Source organism: Sceloporus undulatus, chromosome 2 (assembly GCF_019175285.1).
Source record: "Sceloporus undulatus isolate JIND9_A2432 ecotype Alabama chromosome 2, SceUnd_v1.1, whole genome shotgun sequence".
Classification (NCBI taxonomy): Eukaryota; Metazoa; Chordata; class Lepidosauria; order Squamata; family Phrynosomatidae; genus Sceloporus; species Sceloporus undulatus.
The window spans coordinates 191,796,979-191,820,488 of record NC_056523.1 but is presented as its reverse complement, the minus strand read 5'-3'; the positions used below and the strand labels follow the sequence as shown (position 1 = coordinate 191,820,488).

At 41.8% G+C, this 23,510-nt stretch overlaps 1 protein-coding gene across 1 annotated transcript in view; it reads left to right on the top strand.

Moving 5' to 3' along the window:
• BCAP31 (B cell receptor associated protein 31) overlaps positions 1–1,737 on the top strand; it is a 63,751-nt gene extending 62,014 nt beyond the window's left edge. Inside the window, 1 exon segment of the mRNA XM_042452104.1 lies at positions 1,020–1,737. Within this exon segment, the coding sequence (XP_042308038.1) occupies positions 1,020–1,058 (39 nt within the window). The 3' untranslated portion in view covers positions 1,059–1,737.
• Positions 1,738–23,510: the final 21,773 nt, after the last annotated feature.

The following is a 23,510-nucleotide window of genomic DNA, read 5'->3' as shown; positions in this document are numbered from 1 at the left end:
CCCCACAAGCTTTGTAGGATTTCAGTATGCACTGCTCATGCCCTTTTAAATGTATTGTTGAAGCTGTATGGACAAGAAATTTGTTTTTTAAAAAGCTGGTCTTCAAGAAGCTATATTCTGTGTCCTTAGTAGTATAGCATTTTTATCTGTATTCCTACAAAACTGTAGCATGCAGTAATGCACAAAGAATTCAGTAATGTTTGAACATACTCAACCAGTCAGTAGATATGATCTTACCAGGGGTTGTTTGACGAAATATACCAGAATACTGCTTTCAAAAAGCAGGGATTGCGCTGACCATCCTTAGGCGTGTATGACACAGAGACAAACAAATGTGACACATTTGAATGATGTGTCTAAAAGTGAACAGCTCATAACCTTGTGGAATACAAAGGACAATGGTTTGAATTGAGATTTTACGTCATTGGCCAGCAGGGAGTCAATCTGTTGTATGTATTTGAGCCTGCGGAATCTTGTGACTGGCCTATTGTTTGCCTGAAGTGACAGTGGACTTGTATTTTGTTTTCTGCAACAGAATATCTTAGTAGCAATCCCAGTAGTTCTGTGGGTATCTTAAGCAGGGCTGTTCCTAGGCCTTGATTCTGAAGGAGTGAAACAGAAGCACAGGATGTGGCAACAGGTGTGGAATCCAGCTTCTTGGGAAAACTCATCTTGCTCTTTTCCTCCTCCCCCCCTAATATCTCTAGCCTTTGGTGTCTGTGCACAGGCTTGAAAATTTTTAGGTACAGCACTTGGTTTTGTCTCAGAAGCCAAATAAGTGATTGAGTAAGATTCCTTGCAGCTCAGGGTGCCCTATAAAACACCTTGCCCATCCCCACTGTTAGTGAAGATTTGTAGAATCAACTATGCAAGCTTCTAAAATCTGTGCAGGCTACAAAATTCAGCTTTAGTTATCTGACTGTAGGTCCTCCCATCCCTTCCTATGGAATATCCTTAAACAGAAAAACTGCTCTAGCACAGAATAGTAACATCATCTTCTGTCCTTGTTTCTCTTCCAGGTGTCTCACGATGGCCCAAAGGATAAGAAGGAAGAATGATCCCCATATCAGCAGTTCTGGCCAGTCTCCATACTACCTGCTGTTGCTGTACACTCATCTTTTTATTTTTATTTTCTTTTTGGTGAGAGGTGGGATCTAACTGAGCTCCCCCACCCCAATCCTGGGCATAAGTTTGGGTGGCATAACCATCCTAGCATCATTTTCTCCCACCCACCCTACTCTTCTACACAACACCCTTGATTCTACAGCTTTTGAATGGACTGCTCACCTTCTCTATGCTCACTGTCCAAAATTTTCTGGATAAGAGACTAGCGATCAGTTTACCAGAATGGGACTTTGTTTGACTTCACATCCCAGGGGATTTTTCGCAAGGGGATGAGAACAGCCTTCCTTGTTGTGGAGGCTGGATTCCTAAGGTCAAAAAGCATTTTGACATGCTGTGGTGAGAGTTGATTGGCTATTTTGGCATGCGCTCTTAATGCTGCTGCCCCTCGTCTTTTGGCAGTGTCTGCTTTCCCCAAGTCTTTAAAGTGTTGTATCCCAGGGCTAGAGTGAATACAAGCAGGGCATGTATCAGTGTGCTTATTATATGCTCTTGTTAGTATTGCCTGGGTTTTGGGGGGGAAAGATCTGTATTCATGCTCCTCTAATTTTTTTATGTATGTATATTTACAGACAAGGTGACTGTAAAGCTACACATTAAATTTCTGGAACAATGTTCTTGGTGTGATCTCTGAGAGAAATAAGCACATTGAAAAGCCATACAGGATAAAAGTGATAGCGTAGATAGTCCAGAGTATTGTTTATGTAGTGGCGAACAAAGTATCAGTACCTCCTTTGACTCATGCGTCCAGCAGTTTATTGATATCCAGCATCATAATTCCTCTGAGAGCCAGCATGGTGTAGTGATTTCAGCATTGAACTCCAGCTCTGGAAACCTGAATTCAAATAAATCCTTGCTCAGCCATGGAAACCCACTGGGTTACCTTGGACAATTCATATTCCCTCAGCCTCAGGTGAAGGTAATGGCAAACCCCTCTGAACAAATCTTATCAAGAAAACCACAAATTCAGAAATGAAATGAAACTACCACAGCATTTATATGGCAAGGATTTATTGAGGTGGGTTCTGATTGACTTCCTCTTAAGCTGAGAAAATATAACTTGCCCATGGTCACCCAGTGGGTTTCCACGGCCAAGCAGATTCTCCGTAGTGATGCCATACATCCGAATCTTGAAAGCAAACAACAGCAAAGTGGAGGGAAGTATGTATCTATCATAACCAGTAGCCACTAATAGCTGCATCTTTCTCATGCCATCCAATTGGTGGACATTACTCCATCTGTGGTAGAGAATCTAGTTCTCTCCCTTTATATCTTCACCCTTTTGACACTGAATGCTCTGTCCTGGATTAATGAAGGGTTTTCATCTTGAGTCTAGCTGGCTAGACACCAAAACACCTCTATGACAACCTTTGAGGTCCAAAGCTCCTTGGCTTCACCTTTCGCAGCCTGGGTGCAGCATCTGTGTTTGCCTCCTTCCAGCTTGGCTCCTCAGTTTGGTTATAAACAAGGCTCTGATCTTGGTCATTTTATATTTGACTTTGCCTCTCCCGAGGTCAACTGGGGACAGGATAACAAATGACTGGCTGTATTCAGTCTCTTATTTGGCGCCAAAAGATGCCCACAGAAGTGATACCTACTGCTTGCATGTCTATCAAAAAACAAGGAAAGTGTTGCACTCTGAATTAAAAAAAGGAATTTGTTGGATGGAGTAAAGGAGTACAGGATAGCTGGGGAAAGGGAAGGAGGGTAGTTGCAACAGAGGCATTTCACTAAGAAAGTAGAAGGGGCTTAATGGAAATGGAAAACTGCAAGCAGTGTTACAAGGAATGTGAGAATTCTCAAACAGAGGTGAGAATTAAGGCCTTCTGGACAAGGAGGTAAACGTTAAATGTTTGTAGGCAAGCACAGAAGAAACTAGCATGGTTTAGTGGTTTGAACATTGGACTAGGACTCTGGAGACCAGGATTTGATCCCCAGGTCAGCCATGAAACCCCACTGGATAACATTGGGCAAGTCACGCTCTCTCAGCTTCAGAAGACAGCAATGGCAAATCCTCTCTGAACAAATTTTGCCTAGAAAACCCCGTGATAGTGTTGCCATAAGTCAGAAATGACTTGGAGGCACACAGCACCAGCACTAGAAGAAGTAGCATTACTCAGTGCAGGTCATGTTTCTAGCAGCACTGAGGGGGTAGGATGTCTCTTCCAGTTTGCGGTCATTCACCAAGCAGGGCAACAGATAATGCAGTGGCAAGTATAGCAGGGATGGAAATAATGCAGCTGTCCATATGTTCTTGAACTACGACTCTCAGCATTCATCATCATTGGTTTTGCCGGCAGGATCTCATGGGAGCTTCAGTTTAATAGCATGTGGAGGGCTGCACAATTCCAACCTCTGGTCTATATAGCTATGTATCGTATTTTGCAATTTATTACTTACTCGTTTATTTAATTTTTACACCACAGATTCCAGAACAGCTCAACACATAAGCATAAAGGGGTCCCTATTTGGGGAATTCTTCCAGGGCCTCAGTCTTCTTAATCCAACCTCATCACTGAGACTTAATCCCAGATCAAATCTTTGGGATTTGCCCCTTTCCTAAAGTTTCCCTCTTGGTTCCCCCCCCCCTTTTCTACTATGCATTGTTGGGTTCAGCAAGTGGTCTACCAAGATCTTCCCTGTGAGGTCACAATTCCCATCAGTGTTGAGAACAGGGGTGAGAATCCTGATGTTTTTCAGATGTTGAACTGCATCCACTAGCAGCCATACCCAGTTGTGATGAAAATTCAGATTTTTGCCTCAATACGTATGTGTATATTTTGTGTAGAAAACAGTAGCTTTTAGGGAGGTGATTTAGAGTGATAGAAAGGAAAATAGTGAAAGTTAAGCACTGTCCTTTTTCTCAGTGTAAGAACTTAGTTTAAATTGGGATTCCACTGCAAATTGTTAAAACATTTTTTTATGGCATTTGGGATTGCAATCACAGATGAACAGCTGTGACTGCCATATTAAGTCCTGCAATAAAATGGTTTGCCATATATCACCAATGAGGGATGCTAAAAGTGGTTAAAATTGAAGTTGCCATCTCTTGTATTGCTCCATAAAAAAAAAAATTCTGAACAGCATCCGATGATGTTTTAAAAAATTGGTCACTAGACTTCCAAATGACCATCTGGCAATACTGATTAGAGTCTCAGTATAAGCATCTACAGAGCAGGGAGGTTTTAGATGTGGATTTGAGGAACCTTGGGAAACATTCCTCCTGACTGACATGAAAGCTCCGGAAGCGTGCAATGACCAGTTTATAAAAGTGGATCTGTGTGATGGTGATGCAGAGCAGAGACCCAATTTGCTCTTTTCTTGCAGTGAATGTGTTTGGTAGTGCTGGTTATAGCGGTGAGTGTGTCCAGGGGTAGCATTAATAGCTGAAACGAAGGGTGAGTTTGATAGACAAATGTGCAAACTTCTCCCTTAGGCAGAGCACTCCAGATGTGTTTGGTTTGCAAATCCCGTCATCTTGCACTGCTGGCTATAGCCTATGGGAAATGGAGTACAAAAACATGAATGACCATACTTTCTCCAACCTTCTGCTAGAGCAAAGGATCTCCATTAATCCCAAGGAGTTCCTGCAGTGTTTTTTTTTAAAGCTAGGGAAAACATAGAATTAATTTTCACTTAAATGATTTTCATAATTTCAGAGGAGAGTTAATGTAGGATGAAATGGATCTGGGTCACTTTGTCCTTAGATTTCCGTTCAGATGATAGAATGTAGGAAAGTGAAAACCGTGGCGGAACAGCACTCCTTACTTTCAAAGTGGATGCAATCTTATAGATTAAATTCATATTGGGAAATCTGGGGGTGGGGGTGGTCACTATTTTGGAACTGCAGCTCCCATAATACCCCAGATAGCATGAGAATAAGGACCATTATGGTGTAGTGCATTGAGCGTTGGATTAGGATTCTGGAGAGATCCTGGCTGAGCCATGTAAACCCACTGGGAGACCTTGGTCAAGTCCCAGTCTCTCAGCCTTAGAGGATGATAATGGCAAACCCCCTCTAAAGAGACTTGTCAAGTTAATGCCTCAGGTTTGCCATAAGTCAGAAACAACTTGAAGGCACACAACAACAAATAACAAAGCAGTAGCAATCTTTTTCAAGCTCTGATTAATACTCTTGAGGACTATCCTAGGCCTGGTGGCCTCTGACTTGAAATGCTGTTTAGATGCATTGAGAAATACTCCAAATGTGGGCGGCATGAAAGCTTTTCCTCAAGTGGATGATGCCCCCGAGACAGTAGGGATTTCAACCATCCATGGCTTGAAAATATATTTTTTTTAAAATTCCAAAACAAACCTTGATTTTGCCATTGTATATAAAGGACATCCTTTTACTACGTCATTATATATACAGTAATAGGACTTGAGCATCCTTGGATTTTAGTATCCACAGCAGGTCCTGGAACCACACCTCAGCAGATTCCAAGAGCTGAATTGGGGAATGAATTTGAAAGTGACTATTTATTTTATCCAGAAATTGGGAATGTTACAGTTTTGGAGAATAAAATCCCAGAATCCCTCAGCAAACATGGCTACTGGTGATTCTGGGAACTCCAAACAAGTATGTTCACCATCCTCTGCATAAATACGCTGGCTTTAAACTTATAAAAAGGACTTGGGAGCAGCCAGTGAAGTCTCCAGCATGTTGGCTTGATTCCTATTCCACGTCTGATCTGACTCACCCTTTGGTCACTGTTTTTGATCATCCATCACATGAGGCCACATGAGCAGCAACGTTGGGTGTGTTACTTTGTCCCTGTTCTTGCTGTGTTTTGCTAATAACAATCATCCATGTCCTGCCCTGAAACCAGAACTGGCTAATATGTTACCTATTTTATTTTACTTTATTTTTTTTAAAGAGAGGTGGCCCAAAGTCTATGTGGACAGCACTGCAGGGTAGCTGCCCGGCTTTCCAAAACCTACAACTCGCAGTGGAAAGTTTTCAGTCTCTCTCTCTCTCTCCATCCTTGTGTTTGTGCTCTGGTGGATCTATTTTCCCAGACCTTGCCAGGTGATTTATCATGGTGAAAAAGCAGGGCAGAAGCCAGGAGTAACAAACCTTAAAAGCTGCTTCTCAGGCAGCCTTCCTGGCAAGGTGGAGAAAAGGCTTCTCAATTGCAGGCCTGTTCTTTCTCCTTCCCTGTTGAGGATGGATTCTGGCCACATGCCCTGGAAGGAGTGGAAGGAGACTTCCCATCCTTTTCTTCAATGCCAGGATGTGTTTTTCCTCTCTGACAAATGCAAGTGTTTTCAAGAAAATGTTTAGCAGAGAGTTTGTTGTTGTTATCCACCCTCGAGTCGATCTCGACCCGTGGTAACCCTGTAGATGATACATCTCCAAGACTCCCTGTCCTCTACTGCTTTGCTCAGTTCCTGCAAAGTCACACCCATGACCTCTTTTATAGAGTCTATCCATCTAGCATGCCGCCTTCCTCTCTTTCTAGTACTACTTCCTTCTACATTTCCTAGCATTATTGGTTTTTCCAATGAGTCCTGCCTTCTCATGATGTGGCCAAAGTATGACAGCCTTGGTTTAGTCCTCTTGGCTTCCAGAGAGATTTCTAGTTTGATCTGCTATAGGACCCATTTGTTTGACTTCTTGGCTGTCCGTGGGATCCTCAGCACTCTCCTCCAGTACCACATTTCAAATGAATTAATTTTCTTCCTGTCTGCTTTCTTCACTGTCCAGCTCTCACATCTGTACATGGTAACAGAGAAAACAATGGCTTGTACGATCTTAACTTTCATGCTCAGTGGTATATTTTTACATTTTAGGATCATTTCTAGTTCTTTCATAGCTGCCCTCCCCATGATTTCTTGACTGCAGTCTCTGCTTTGATCAGTGTTTAGTCCCAGGTACAGGAACTCTTTTACTATTTCTATTTCTGCATTGAAAACTCCAGCGAGTGCTCCTCCATCACTTTCCCCCCATCATCAAGTGCTGGGTTTTCCATCCTGGCTTTATCCATTCTTCCTTGTAAAATCCCTTGAGTGAAGCTTGTCTCCTTCTCATAAACCCCAAACCAGGGTGACCAGACGTCCTAACCACAAAGAAGGACAAGGCACAGCAAAACATAGGACATTCCAGAAGAATGAGGGATGTTCCAAATTAAAAGCTAAAAACACTAACTTAAATGTAAATTCATGCTTTTTCGTGATGCTTGAATTGGAGGACATTTTTAAATCCCCCCTGGATAGAAGGTGGAAATGGAAGACAGGTCCTGGAAAAAGGAGGATTTCTGGTTACCCTTTGCCTAAATGTCATTTTTGGAGCTGCCTCTTCCTCTATTTCTGGGGAGAGCAACTGTGTAAGACTAGGAGACCTCACTAGCCTTCTAGAGACCTTGGAGGCTGGACCTGCTCCCACTATATAAGTCGGGGTTGTTGTTGTTATTGTTGTGTACCTTCAAGTCATTTCCAACTTATGATGACCCTAAGGAGAACTTATCATAGGGTTTTCTTGGCAAGTTTCAGCGGAGGTGATTTGCCATTGAGGCTGAGAGAATGTGACTTCCCTAAGATCACCCAGTGGGTTTCTGTGGTGGAGCTGAGTCTCACAGTGTCGTAGTCCAATCCTCTCTCTCTCTCTCTCTCTCTTGCTCTCTCTCTCTCTCTCTCTCACACACACACACACACTGACCCCAAACACCCTTTATGGGACATGGAGACATGCCTGTGGGCCTTCATGGACCTGTAGAGGCCATTATGGGATATTTTGAGGTCATTTAAATTTTCTTATTTTATTCTTTATTTTTTGCAAATTTTCAGTTTGACTCCAAGGGAGTGACAAATGTCTGGAATTGCCATCTACACCCCCTAGAGATCATTTGTAGGCATTTTGGAGCAAAAATACATTTACCAAAATTGCAAAATAATAACAATTTTGTACCCTTGTGGGCCACAAAAACAAACCACCCCTTGCCCACCCCTGCTCTAATTCCTCAATGGTTCTATTGGAAGCTGCTTTCCAATAGGATACTCAATGTGTGTTTTTTTCTGCCTGACATAGGACAACAAGCCCAGAGCGAGAGAAAACAAACCCTCCCTTTCTTCTCCCATGTCCCCTTTCCTGGAAATGGGAGTACTTGTAAAACCTGATGCCCTAAGCTTCCAGAGGGGCCCAACCTCTGGAACTCAGTGCCAGAATCACTGGGTTGCTCAAGAGAAGAAGTAACAAACCTATCTGTCAGAACAGCTTGTGCCTGGCCCCAGGGCTGCAATAAACAAAGAATGCCAAGGTTTTTTGTATTTCATCGTATTCTGGGTTAATCGCTACATTCCTCCATGCTGGCACCTCCTTTGGTCTTTAGCAGGCAAAGATTTGAGCAGGTGAAAAAATGTTGCTGTGCTCACCATGAGGCCAGCCCTACCATTAGGCAAAGTATGATGGCCAGTGCAGAGGCAGTTGAATCTAGGTGTCCCTAAATCGTGGGAAATCAAAAAGCTCTTCAATTTAATTGTAGTAGTGGTTTGAGTGTTGGAATGATGACTCTGCAGAGATGTTACTTGTCACACAATATAAGCAACCCCTGATGAAATTCCTTCTTCTACACAGCTACAGAGAGCCAGAATGGCACAGTGATTTGAGTGTTGGACTATGACTCTAGAGACCAGGGTTCAATTCCCAGCTCAACCATGGAACCCATTGGGTGACCTTGGTCATCTCATATGGTCTCAGCTTTAATGGAAGACAATAGCAAACCCCTTCTGAAGAAGTATGTAGAGAGAACTTGTAGCACCTCTGAGACTCACTGAAAGAAAGAAGTTGGCAGCATGAAATTTCATAGACTTAACTCTATTTCCTCACATGCATTTGGAAGAAGTAGACTTAAGTCTACGAAAACACACACTGCCAACTTCTTTCTTTTGGTTAGTCTCAAAGGTGCTGCAAGATCTCTTGACATGCTGATTCTACAGACTAACACGGTTATATCTTTGAATTCTACCCTTCTGAAGAAATTTGTCAAGCAAATGCCGTGATAAGTTCACCTTAGTGTCACCATAAGTCGAAAATGAGTTGCAAGCACACAACAGCAACAGCAACAAACATAGCTGTTAAAGATATGGGACCCCCTCCCCTGCAGTGTTCACTCTCACAACCCTATATTTGCCTCATGTGCTAAAGTAACTGGTCTGAGGTATTATTTGTATTAATTTGGATGGGTTTCAGGGAGTGGCAGTGTCATTTATTGCTATACCTCAAGCAGCAATATGTATTGTGCCAGCTCTGATTCATTTACTTAATAGCAATGTGTTGCTTACAACAGCATTCTATACAAATACTGGCATTTCAATTACGCCTCTCAGTTATTCTCTGTACATCTGCTGCTTCTGGGCTGAATAAAGAATGAAGTACATACGTGTAGATAAGCAGTGAGTTCAGGTTTTCATTTATCTTTTCTTCCCCCTCACCCTTTTTAAGCATCTCTGAAGATACACTTTTAAATACTGTATAGGCAAAACCCACTAAAATCTCAGGGGATGATGGCATTCTAAGGTAATAGCTCTGGTGCCCTATGTACTTTCTTGCTTCTCTCCATGTTGAGGTGAAATCAATAATGTAAAGACTGGGGGAAATGTTGTGTGAAAAGAGAAAACCATTCAAACTTACCCAAGTCAACAATTATTCCACTTTTCTTACTGCAGAAGCAGGACTGATCAGAAGGAGAATTTTCACTTGCTGGTTTCCCTCAACCTCTGTAGCACTTGACATCGAACCATTATTCTTGCAGATAGAAAAGACATTACAATATTGAGCAGGGGCCCTTTTAGAGTACATAAGTACAGTGGACCCTTGTATCAGCTGAGGTTTGATTCCAGGACCCCCTGTGAAAACCAAAATCCAGGAATTATTTGTTGTTAACTGCCCTTGAGTCAACCTTGACTCACTGCGACCCTGTGGATGAGGCATCTCCTACAAGAGTATCAGACAAGGGGAATTGGAAGTATAATCCAATGGCAATCTGAACGCAATCATGGGGTTTAACGTTATTGCGTGATAGACTGCCACACGCAAATTTGGACAATGGCAAGCTATTTTCGGGCAATGGGGAGCCAGTTCGAATGCAATGCATATTCACATAATTGTGCAAAACTAGTGACTTTAAGTGAATGCGTTCTGGCCCCACTTTCTTTTCATTTGAATTTAAGAGAAATTCCTCCTGTTTGATAAACTCCCAAGACCTTCTGTCATCCACTGCTCTGCTTAAGTCTTGTAGATTCATGTCCATGACCTCCCTGATTGAGTGCAGCCATTTAGCGTGTGCTCTTCCTCGCTTTCTATTGCCTTCTACCTTTCCTAGCATTATTGTCTTTTCCAGGGAATCATGCCTTCTCATGATGTGGCCAAAGCACAACAGCCTCAGTCTTGTCATTCTGGCCTCCTGGGAGAGTCCCTCCTTGATCTGTTCCAGCACCACATCTCAAAGGAGTTGATTTTCTTTTTATCCACTTTCTTTACTGTTCATCTCTCACATCTGTACATGGTGATAGGGAATACAATGTATTGGATAATTCTAACTTTAGTGCTCAGTTGTATATCTTTATTCTTTAAGATCTTGTCTAGTTTTTTTCTCTCTGCACTTCTCATTCCTAGTCTTCTTCTTATTTCTTGACTGTAGTCTCTTTTCTGATCAATGTTTGATTCAAGGCATGGGAACTCTTTATTTCAATTTCCTCATTGTCTAGGTTGAATTTATGTAGATCCTCTGTGGTCATTATTTTTGTTTTCTATATGTTCAGCAGCAAGCCTGCCTTTGCGCTTTCTTTCTTGACCCTCTTTAGTAATTGATCCAGGTCTATGATGTCTTCCACTAGTATTATAGTGTCATCTGCATATCTTGGATTGTTGCTGTTCCTTCCTCCTAACCTCACTCCTCCTTCTTCTGAGTCTAAACCTGCTCTTCATATGATACATTATGAATATTCAAGTCCTGTTATATACAGTGGCACCCCTTATATCAAAATGACAAAATCAAGGCTTGCTTTTCAGAATTAAAAAAGAAAATATTTTCAAGCTGTGGATGGTTAAATCTATGGAATTCACAATGTGTGGATATGGAGGTCTGGCTGTATATCACTATGATTTCACTTTAACTGCCATGGCTCCATCCTATAGATTCCTGGGACTGATAGTCTGGTGGGGCACCAGAGAAGGTTTCTGGTGGACAATTCCAAATACTTCTTCCTAAACTGCCAATCCCAGGATGGAACCACGGGAGTTGTGTAGTCTGAATGGGTGTCAAAATTGCTCTTAAATTGGATTTCGACAAACCTTCCTCCACCCCATATATTAGAACCGAACCTAAACTGAAAATCTCTGTTGCCTGAAACTTGAATCTCTAAACTAAAAAACTGGTTGAAAAAGAATATGAAAAGGATTCTTGTAGCACCTTTGAAACTGACTGCACAAAATAAGTTGTAGCATAAGCTTTCGTAGACTCAGCTATACATCTGAGGAAGTAGAACAAGTCTATAAAACCTTATGCTACAGTTTAGTTTCCACAAAGGTCTCAAAGCCTTAAAGTCTTAGTCTCAAAGGTGCTACAAGAATCCTTTGAACACTGATTTTCCAGGTTAACCCAACTATGTCTCTGAATTCAACCCTCTGGTCGAAAAAGAGTTGCTTAGTGATTGTAAACCTGGTATCAGCTTTTACAGTTATCAAGAGATAACCAGCTCTGTTGTGAATCTTAGAGAGGCATTTAAAAGTATAGATTTGTATTAATTTGACTACATAGGGTGTCCAGCTGTGCAGTTAACATTAAACAAGACATTTTGTTGTCTGGGGTGTAGCAGGAACTGTTCCCCGTCCAAGTCAAGGTTCACAGTACCCAAAGTATGTCAAGTTATTTTGGCACATGAAGAAGAAAATCCAACAAGTGTCTCTCCCCATCCTTAACCATTAAATAAACCCAGTAAGAAATAAAGCAATTGCCAACTTGCTGCCCTTTAGTGACACCACAAATTTGGTGGCTGAGAGAGACACCTCATTTGGCCTAATGATATGGCAGGACTTGACATTAATTTCTATCTTGGGGAGTAAACTCTGGGGCAGAACAGACAGCTCTCAGAAAACAATGGAAAAATCTAGGCAGTTATTGTATTTGGAGCCATTTATTGGTGTGAAAAATAGCACTCAATTCTTTCTTTTTTAAATTCCAACATAGCTGCATGTCATTTTGTAAAGGACAAGCTTCAGCAAGTAACTAAGCACTGGAATTGGGGTGGGAACGGAAAGCTCAAGTAGACTGGTCTTTGTTGCAACCTAAAGGTTGCCCTGGATTTGGATGGAGCTGGGAAGCCAAACCAGCCTCAGAGCTATGTATAACAGGAATAGGAAAGGGGTGGGCCTCTATAAGGTGATGGACTCTAATTTCCATTATTCCTAACTATTGGCAATGACAGCTAAGGCAGATAGGAACTGCAACCTAATAACACGTGAAGCACATTTTCATTGCCACAGGCATATAGCCTACAATATGAAGTGGAGTAGAGAGCCAGTGTGGTGTAGTGCTTTGAGTGTTAGACTATGACTTCGGACACCAGGGTTCAAATCCCCGCTCACATATAGAAACCCAATTGGTGACACTGGACAAGTCACATACTCTCAGACTCAAAGGAAGGTAGTGGCAAGCCTCCTCTGAACAAATGTTGTGAAGAAAACCCTGTAATGGGGTCACCATAAGTCGGAAATGGCTTGAAGGCACATAACAACAACAACAACATGAATTTTAAACTTCCATTTAAATATTTAGAAAAAGCTTATGCTACAACTTCTTTTACTCAGTTGGTCTCAAAGGCGTTACAAGATCCCTTTGCATACTGATATTCAAAGCTAACACGGCTATGTCTCTAATTTTAGAAATACAGTAACTTTAGGCATCCAATGAAAATGGACAGGCAAAGTTACCCAGGGAATGCAAACACAGGAAATATGTGTTCAAGATGTGAATGATTTTCATTGTCTCACTCTGCAATGCTAGAAATTTTGAGAATTAAGGGGGAAAATCATTTGGTAGGATATAATTCTTATTGGGGGTGGCAATGCCCTCCTTCCCCCCTCAAAACACTGTATCCCTGCCCTTGTCTCCAAAACAAAGAGGAAATGGTATCATTGTCATACTGCATGTTTTCATTTCTATGGGTAAAAGAGAATGGTTTCCTAAAACTGTTGGAGAACCTGGAGAGAGCAGGAATGCCAAAAGATAAAGGGTGGATGGGTGGATGTTGGGATTGGTAGGTTTGGTGCCTTCTCTGTTGACTTGAGGTACAAAACCACTTTTCTTGGGGACAAAGTAGCTGTGACATTTATTGTTGTTCATTAGAGCACCTACCAATTTTTACAGAACTTGGGAACATTATTATTATTATTATTATTATTATTATTATTATTATTATTATTTTACTACAGCTCCTGGAACCCTTGCGAAGTGGCTGCCTCAAGCAACAGATAACTGAGGCTGGCAGTTTTTGAGTTATTTTCTCACATGGTTGTTGTTGCATTTTTACTATCAGAGAAGTGAGGAGAGGCATTTGTGGGATTCTCTCATGTGCCAAAATAACTTGGCTGGCATTCAGTAATGTGTAGCTTGACTTGGGTGGATGGGGAGGGTGCTGTTCGCTGGTTTGTCTCAGGCAGAAAAATTTATTAAAACTAGCTCAGGCTACAGTGCACCTTTCGCAAAATGGCTAAGAGCAGTTGAAGGAGTATTTGCTTAATAGAAATGGGGTATGTGTGGAAGAGTTTCACCCCACTCTCATGCTGTAACTGTTTTTACGCTTTAAAAGAAGTGTCGGGGTGACAGTGTTGAAATTTGGTTTGGTTTGTTGTTGTTGTTACTAATCTTGAGTCATGGTGATCTTGTGGATGAGAAATCTCCCCAAACCCCTGTCCTCAGCTGTTCTGATTAGATCCTACAAATTGAGGCCCATGACCTCCATGATTGAGTCCATCTGTCTGGCATGTGGCCTTCCTCTCTTTCTGCTGCCTTCTACCTTTCCCAGCATTACGGTGAGTCATGCCATCTCCTGATACGTCCAAAGTATGACAACCTCAGTTTTGTCATCTTTGCTTCCAGGGAGAGTTCAGGCTTGATCTGGTCAATGACCCATTTGTTTGTCTTTCTGGCTATCCACAGTATCCTCCACACAACATCTCAAATGTGTTTATTTTCTTTCAGTTATCTTTCTTTGCTGTCCAGCTCTCGCACCTGTACATGGTGATGTGAAATACAATGGCTTGGCCAATTCTGACTTCAGTGCTCAGTTGTATATCTTTACACTTCAAGATCTTGTCTAGTTCCTTCATGGATGCCCTTCCTAGTCCCCATGTTCTTATTTCTTGACTGCAATCTCTGTACTTATGAGGACAAAAATCCATCAGTGACACCTTTATTGGCCAACCAAAATGCACAATATACTTGTTGCAAGCTTTCAAAGCTCCATGGGCTTCTTCATCAGGCAAGATATTACAAACCAAACAGGGGAAAAAAACCAATTGGAGATGTTAATCATATGCCTGCATGCTGTTTCAGTTTTTAGTAAAGATGGTATATTGGGGAGGATATATTTTGTGCAGGTAGGCTCTTCCTCCTTCTGGCCTTGCTGGCAATAGGGAGATTTTCAAAGTCCAGGAAATTTAAAGTCCATTTACATCTCAACAGGGAACCCATAGGCCTCTTTGTAGGAGAGAACAATGGATTCCTCAAGAAGGCCTGTGACATGACTGGAATGGAGATTAGGTTGCAAAAAAGGGGCTCCTGTTGAGTAACTGTTCTAAGTCTATGATGTCTTCCACTAGTAGTATGGTGTCATCTGCATATCTTAGAGTGTTGATGTTCCTTTGTCTTATCTTCACTCTTTCTTCTTCTGAATCTAACCCTGCTTTGCTCCCAAAATCCTTCAGCCAGTGGAAGGATTCGGCCCCATTCATACTGGGGTAAAAGACATGGAGGGAACTGGGATGATCCGGATGCCCCTCCCCCGAATCGCTCCGTTAGCAAGTGCCCACTACAAATTGAAATCGAATGCATTTTGACAGAAATCGAATGCATTCTGTAGATTGGCCGCTGCCAATCAAGCTATCGTCATGGTGACGTTTGCAGGGCATCGGGGGAAGTGTCCTCCCTTTTTAAAGAGCCAGGCACAGGGGTTTCAGCGGCTGAAGCAGGGAGAGAGATGCCTCTCTCTTTCTCTCTCTTTTAATAAACCTGTGGGCTTTTGGGTCAGATCTGCCCCTGTCCCAGGCAGAGGATGGGATTGGCATGCTTTTTTTAAAATGTTTTTAAAAGCAGCATTAGCTTTCCCTTTGCTTCCCTTGCTGTATCTGCTCAAGAAGACAAATCATTCGCATATTTGCTCAAAAAAAATTGGTAAAAATGTAACATTGATTGTTTGCAACATTTGTAGCTTCTCCCTCTGCAAAAAGCAAGTGCAAGCCTGGCTCCATCTGCCTCTGGAATAGAAACCATGCGCAGGTGCGCTCAAAACAAATGGATAAAAATGAAATATACATTCTGGAATAGAAATTGTTTGCATTTGAAAAGGGGGGGGGGTTGCCTGACATGAGCTCCGTGCATTTTTTCCTCCTGCAAGGGAAGGAATGCCCAGCGACAGAGGGCTTTGGGCAGGGGATGCAGGGAAAAGAGGCTCCTAAAGAATGCCTTCCCTTGCTCCCTTCTTCCCAGGGCTCTTTCCTCCTCCCCCTCCCCTCCGATGAGGGGAGGAAATGCCTTGCCCTTTGCCCACCCTCTGACCTAAATCCCTCCCTCAATTTGCCTCGATCGTGATCGAGGCCAAGTTCTCATTCCCAGGACCCGGGGTTTTTAAAAAGAAACGGCATTTGCGCCGATTTCAAAAGACCCGCGCTAGGGGCCATTTAACACGGAACGGGTGTGCAAGCCCCGGATTCGCTTGTGTGAGATTCGGGGTGAGTAGGAACTTCACATGATTGAATCGGTTTCAAAACCAATTTTTTTTGTAATGTGAATGGGCCCTGAGTGTTATCATCCAAAAAACCCTATATTTCCCACCTCTGTTCCAACAGCAGATGCAGTACAACAGGACTTTTTAAAAGGGATTTTCATTGGAATTACTTCAAAAGGTAAATTATGAACAGGCATTGTTAGTCTTCAGGATAACTAAGCACACATTTATTTCAATAAAGTTTGTTGTTGTCATTTCTAACTTATGGAGAGCCTAAGGCTAATCTGTCACTGGGTTTTCTGGGGCTGAGTATGTGTGATTCACCCAAGATCACCAAGAGGGTTTCCATGGCCAAGTGGGGGAACTGAACCCTGGTCTTCCATAATCATAGTCTAAAGGTCAAAGTATTGTCCCATTCTGGCTCCCACTTTAAATAACGAGATATCACACACACACACACACACACACACACACACACACACATGCTCCCAGCATGCCTTGGGACTATTCTAAGGGAAACCTAACCCATTGTTTTATCTGGTGAACCCCATTATTACCTCAGCCTGGATTCTATATTTTAATAGTAAATGTCCTTGGTAAAGAACAGTATTTAAATTTGTGTTTTGTTTCTCCCATATTTCCAAATGTAACCCATTACCAATCTGAATTACAAGACACTTCAGGAAAAATATTGAATTCACTGGTGGAGAATGCGTGAGGACAGGTGGCACATTTCCTCAGCTCTTTATATGTTCAAAAATGACTGGCAATTACATTCACTTTCTGTTTGTCTTCATTTGAGGGCTGAACTAGACATGGCGACAACTCTCAGACATGTCTAGCTTGGCTCTCAGATAAAGGCAAAGAGAGAGTTAATCTATTTGAAAGATGCACTAATGTGGAATTTCTAAATATTTACTGTATTGTATGTGATGCCTCTCTCACTTTAGCAACCGTCTCTGTTGCTCTTGGTCTGTAAAAATTCCAAAGGGCAGGTGTGTTTCTAAGGATGATGTGGTGGATGCGGACCACACTGGGTGAGACCACAGAGAGATCTCCCTGCCTTTTGATGTGGAATGTACTGCCACATCTCTCTGCAGGTAGTACAGGACTATTGGAGACTGAAGATCCTGGGAAAGACCTAGTCCACCTGTCCTGAGGCAGCAAGAAGGCCAGCTGGGACATTGCTGGTACACCACAATGAACTCTTTTGTTGTTGAACAAAGCAGGTAGACTGGAACAACCTGGAACATGGACAGATCCTTTGGATACCCTGATCCACCAGCCAATGGTGGCAAGTAGACCTGAGCCTTTCTCTTCCAGAGCAGCCCAATCCAGTCCATCGGCCTGGAGGCAGCAAGGAGGTCAGCTGAGATGCTGTTGACGCAACACAATGAACTCCAGGAGGCCTCTCCTGTTGCTGAACAAGGCATGTAGACCAGAACAACTCAGAACATGGACAGGCCTTTGGGTACCCCAGTCCACCAGCTGTCTGCAGCAAGTAGACCTGAACCTTTCTCTTCCATAGCAGGCCAATCTACTCCTGAGGGACCACTGGCCTGGTGGCACCAAGCCTAAGATAGCAGCATGAATGACTGCACTGGGGTGACACCAACCCGCTGCCAAGAGATTACTTTTCATATTACATCCTTACAGCATTGTAATACCACTTTAACTGCCATGGCATCTTCATATAGAAACCTGGGATATGTCCTTTAGTGAGTGATATTTTGAATTCTCGGACAGCCAGTGTGCCATCATAGTTTGAGTGTTAAATTACAACTCTGGAGCTCAGGTTTCAATTCCCAGCTCTGCCTTGAAATCCACTGGGTGACCTTGGACAAGTCACATGCTCTCAGCCTCAGGGGAAGGCAATGGCTAGTGTGAAGCTGGTAACTAATTCCTGGTAACTTACATGGCTAACATATAAGAAATGCCCTTTCCGGCTGTCTGGGCCTGTTTGCCACCAAAAGACAGCTCTCTGCCTGCTCACAGCAAAGACTGCTCCAAACTAAAAGCCTCTAGCTAAAGCAGAGCATGCTGGGAAAGGGCAAACCAAACCTGGAAAAATGCAGGGGATCCTACAGCTCCTCCCACAACTAATACAATGAACTTTCCTACACTAAAATATTCTATGGCCTGAACCAACATGAAAGAAAATGCAGGGAGAGATTCAAATAGTCCTGGCAGGACATCACAGCTAGCCTCCTCTGAACAAATCTTACCAAGAAAACCCCAAGACAGGGAGTTCACCAAATAGGAAATGACTTGAAGACACACAACAACAACAAATTTGGAGTTCTCAACCAGAGAGCACTAGTGCTTCCCCAGAGTACAAGCCCCAGGACTCTATAGGGTCCTTCAGCCATGGTAGTTAGAGTAGAATTATAGTGCTATACCATGCATTGTGAAAAGGCTCTTGGTCAGCATGAGACTCACAAGTCTATAAGCAGATCATTTTGCCACAGTGTCTGCTCAGAATGTTGAAAAATAGACAGAGAAACTATTTGGCTGAAGAAGGTGGAAACTCAGTATGTCCAGCAGCAGCTAGTCACAGAGGCGCTATTTTACCATCTTGGCTATAAACAGTCATTGACGCGCCTATCTATGAATTTGTCTAAATCCTTTTCTTATTAAAAAGAGATCCTGGCCAGACTCCATCACCACATTTTATGGTTTCCTATGTTAATGGTGCAGAATGTGAATAAATACTCTCCTTTGTCAGTCCCAGGCTCCACTGCAATAAACTTCACTAAAGGATGCCAAGTTCTAGCAATGTGGGGGGGGGTGTGTGTGACTCCCCCTCCCACATTTTAATTTTCTCTCTTAAAATTTTTATAGACCTTTGTCCTGTTCTGATTCCCCCCCATCCATGCACAGCAATCACTTCCCCTTGCTAAACTAAAGAGCTCCACATGTTATTAGCAGTACTTTTTTTTTTTTGGCTGAAAGGGGACACTTGGTACAATTTATTAATTTTCCTTTGACTACTCGCAAATGAGGTAAATTATTTCAATGAGGACCTGAGATGAAAAAACCATGTCAAGGGGAAAACAGCCACCAAAACTAGTTTTGAACCAAATGCTGCTTCTCTTTGCCAATTGAGCTTCTCTAAAAATGATGCTGTGAGACTGATGTTCCAGAACATACTGCAGAAATAATCCAGTTTGAGATGGTTTTAACTGCTCTGTCTCAGTGCCAGGGAATCCCGGGAATTGTAGTTTATTGTGGCACCAGAGATCTCTGACAGAGGAGGCTAAATGTCTCACAAAACTACAATTCCCAGAATTTCCTAGCTTGAGCCAGGGCAGTTAAAGTGGTCTCAAACTGGATTTTTTCTGCAGTATGTTTTGAACCATGGGCAGGGACCATGCATCTTTCCAGGTGCAATTGGTCTGCAACTTCCACCAGTCTGAATCAGCATAGCAAGTGATGCATGGAAGATGGGAGCTACAATTCAACAATATCTGAAGGACTATATTTTGAAACCACTGGTCGGGCAATTCACATCTGAAATACATTAATATTTAATTTACTTTGCTTGTGAACTGTCTTGCAAAGGCATGGATCGAGGAAGTGGAGGTGGCAACAGGTGTCTTTGGCCTTCATGTTTCAGGGTCAAGTCTTGTATTTTGAATACACATCACTACTTGGCAAGAAGCAGCAACAGATAATACAGACAAAATCAATCCAAAATCAATAACTTTTGACTTAGGCTGCATTACAGTGCATCACTTTTCTGTATGGGAAATGGCATCCAGTGGATAATCTCTAATCAGTCTTTAAAGAAGGGTGCAGCCTATTGAGCGTTTGCCAAAAATTGTAAATGTTAATTGTTTTAGAAAGATCTTATTTTGTAGTTAAAAGGAGTAGTAACTGAATATTAGGAATTAAAAAGGCCATCCCTACACTTCTACCACGTATTTTTCTGAGATGTGCAAGGAAGTGATTTGCTTAAAGTGCTTTAGCCTCTGTATTGTAGCTACTTCCACAGTCAGCAACTTCAGTTGCCCATCATTATGATAGGAATAACTAACTGAAATCAATTAAATTATACATTTTCTAACAAATAGGGGGAAACTAATTTAAACTTATCTTTTAACTTAATTGGCTGACTGAGACCTTGCCTATACAGGCCAAATAAAACTTATTTTATTTCATTTATTTCCTCTTAGCGGGAAGTCTGGATGACACATGGCCCAAACTCCAGTGCTGATGTGAACAGCCCCCAGATGATGTCTGGCCCATTCAGTGTCAAACCTGGGGTATACCCCTTTCAATTTTTGTTGTTGTTGTGTGCCTTCAAGTTGTTTCTGACTTATGGCGACCCTAAAGTAAACCTAACATGGGGGTTTCTTGGCAAGATTTGTTCAGATAAAGTTTGCCATTGTCTTCCCCTGAAGCTGAAAGCATGTGACTTGCTGAAGGTCACCCAGTGGTTTTCATGGCAGAGCTGGAAATTGAACCCTGGTCGCCAGAGTCCTAGTTCAACATTCAAACCACTATGCAATGCATCCTGGAACATCTGGAGCCCTCTATTGTGACTCCTAGTGGCTGTTTAAAATGTGTCCTGCTATGGCTCTGTGCCCTTGTGTGTTACTCACCTTTTCAGCAGAATGAGAGGCCCAATGATGTGATCTAGGCTGGGTGCCTTATTCTGACCTCAGAACGAAGTGATACATCTGGCAGTTGCATCCAGGTAGTCCTCCTGTATAATGCTGTAGGCACCAAACAGAGGCTCCTCATCTGTCCCCGCAAACTGAATTTTGGAAATTTTAATCTTGGGTCTTGTGGCTTCGGCAGTAAGCTAAATAAAGTGTGAGGTTAAGGTGATTATATTATAGTGAAGGGAGAAAGACAAAGGTGTTTGAGTGGTGTGGACAAGAAATTGAGCTTTCAAAAAATTAATCCAGCTGTTTTTGTCCTGAGCTCACAGCCAAGAAAAAGGGGGCAAGGAGTAAAATGGAAGATGGCATTGTCAAGCTTCATTCTAATAACTGGAGCTGATAACTTACATAACAGTTAAATGTAACTGTAATAGTTGAATTTCTCCCCCTTAGACTTTAAGCTTATTATTAACTAAAAGAATTAATAATGTTCTAATAACTTTCATACTTCTTGTGTAGAGTTGCAAGTTCACGATTATCTCAGACCTTGAGATATCAGGGCCTAAACCACAGACCTAGGGATGAGTCTGTATTATTCTACAAGGGTCATGTTACAAAGAGGTAGGACAGCTCCTGGTAATGTCATAAAGCATCAACCATAGTTGCACAGACTATTCCATTCAAACAAAAAACAATGAGTCAAAGAAATGAAGAAAATACAGCTGCTAAGATCTGGGAATAATTGTAGCTGTTTGCACAAAATGCACTGTTTTCGGACAACAACATTATTTTTGTGCAAGATTGCTATTTCTTCCTGTTGTGCAAGATTGCTGTTTTTATATGGAAAGCCCACAACTTAAAATCTTGCACAACAGAAAATTTTACACAAAAAGATGTTTCACAATACAAATCTTGCACAAAATATCCAGAAAGCTTGCATAATAAAAACCACAAAGAGCACTTGTACGAAAGACTGCAGCCTTGCACAAAAAATAACCACATAGCTTGGTTGTGCAAGATTGTTGCTTTCTATGCAAAACCCAGCAAAACTGCATGACGAAAAACTTGCATGGAGAGCAGTAATTATGCACAAAAATCACATGTGGCTAAACTCCACAATTCTTATGAAATAATAATGATGATGATGATGATGATGATGATGATGATGATGATAATAATAATAATAATAATAATAATAATAATAATAATAATAATAATAATAATAATAATACCCATATGTGAATGTGTGCAGAATAATTTGTAGAACACCAGGAGAGAACTGTGAAGAATTTTTTGTTGTTTCCACACCAGGGAAAAAACTGTGGAAGTAATTCGTCTACACTTACAGGAACAAAATGTTGTTGTGTGTGTTCAATCCATTTCTGACTTGTGATGACCCTAAGGAGACCCTACTTTGGAGTTTTCTATGGCTGAGGGCGCCCAAAGTCACCTAGTGGGTTTTCATGGCTGACCAAGGATTAAAACCCTGGTCTCCAGAGTTGTAGTCCAGTGTTCAATCCACTACAACATGCTGGCTGTTGGGAGCAAAATAGTCAAGTTTTAATGCCGCTAAAATATATATATTCATAGGGGTAGAATGAATGACAAATAATGATCATTAATACTTTTTCCACTAATGAAAGTACAATTACCTTTCATTGCAAATGTAACAAGAAAGGATAACTTTGCTCCCTCTCTCACAGTGCAACTATGGGCCCAAACAGACAGGGCAAAATAAAGCTGCTTTGGGTCACTTTGGAGGTATGCGGTTTAAATAATGCATGCATCCTAAGAAGCCAGAAGCCGCACCAAAGCCACACTCCAATCCAAAGGACTGGAGCGCAGCTTTGGCACAGCTTCTGGCCTCTTAAGATGAATGTATTATTTAAACAGCATACCTCCAAAGTGACCTGAAGTAGCTTTATTTTGGTCTGTCTGTTCGGACCCACGATTACTTTTATAGTTTTGGAGATGCTGTTCTCTAAATGGTAGAGAAGAAATACCACATAGTTCAATTGCTGACATGGTGTTGCTGCTGCCTTGTGCTTTGTTAATTAGTGTTGAGACAATAACATGGTGGATGGGAGGTTGAACATGTACCATAGGTCAGAGGCTTGCAGCATTCAGACTTTGAAAGTAGGAAACTAAAAAGTGTGTTACTTTTGAGGAACAGGAAAGTAAAGCAATACTTTAAGAAATAGCTACCATAGTGGTAACTGCTGTGGGTCTTCTCGGTATTGCAATCGTCCCTCTGCATTCTGCATACAGGGATTCAACTAACAGTGAAAATATTCACACACAAAAACACACTTCAAAAAGCAAACCTTGATTTTTCTGTTTTATATAAGGGCATTTTACTATGCCACTGTATACAATGGGACTTGAGCACCCACAGATTTCGGTATCCACAGGAGGTCCTGGATCCAAAGCCCAGTGGAACTGTATATTAGCAGGTACTGCTTTTTCACAATAACTTCTCAAGTTCTGCATTTTCCTGGGTTCAGTCTGAAAGTGTGATCAGTGGGAAACCACTAAGAAAAGCTTACAGTAATGTCTTACAAATAATGGGGCACCTATCTGCGGTTGACTGGCTTGTGTGGTACTTCTGTATTTTTCCTAGTAGTGTCCTTTGGTCTCATGGCTCGGACTTTACATATTTACTTCATATCCATGGATTCTTTCTCCACAGATTTAACCATCCATGGCTTGAAAATATTCCTACCTCTAGTAATGATGTTTTTAAACTTTTTATTTTATGATGTTTTATCTGTATTTTATTGTTTCTTGTCTTGTAAGCCGCCTTGATCATGCAATTGGAAAGGTGGGATATAAATAAAA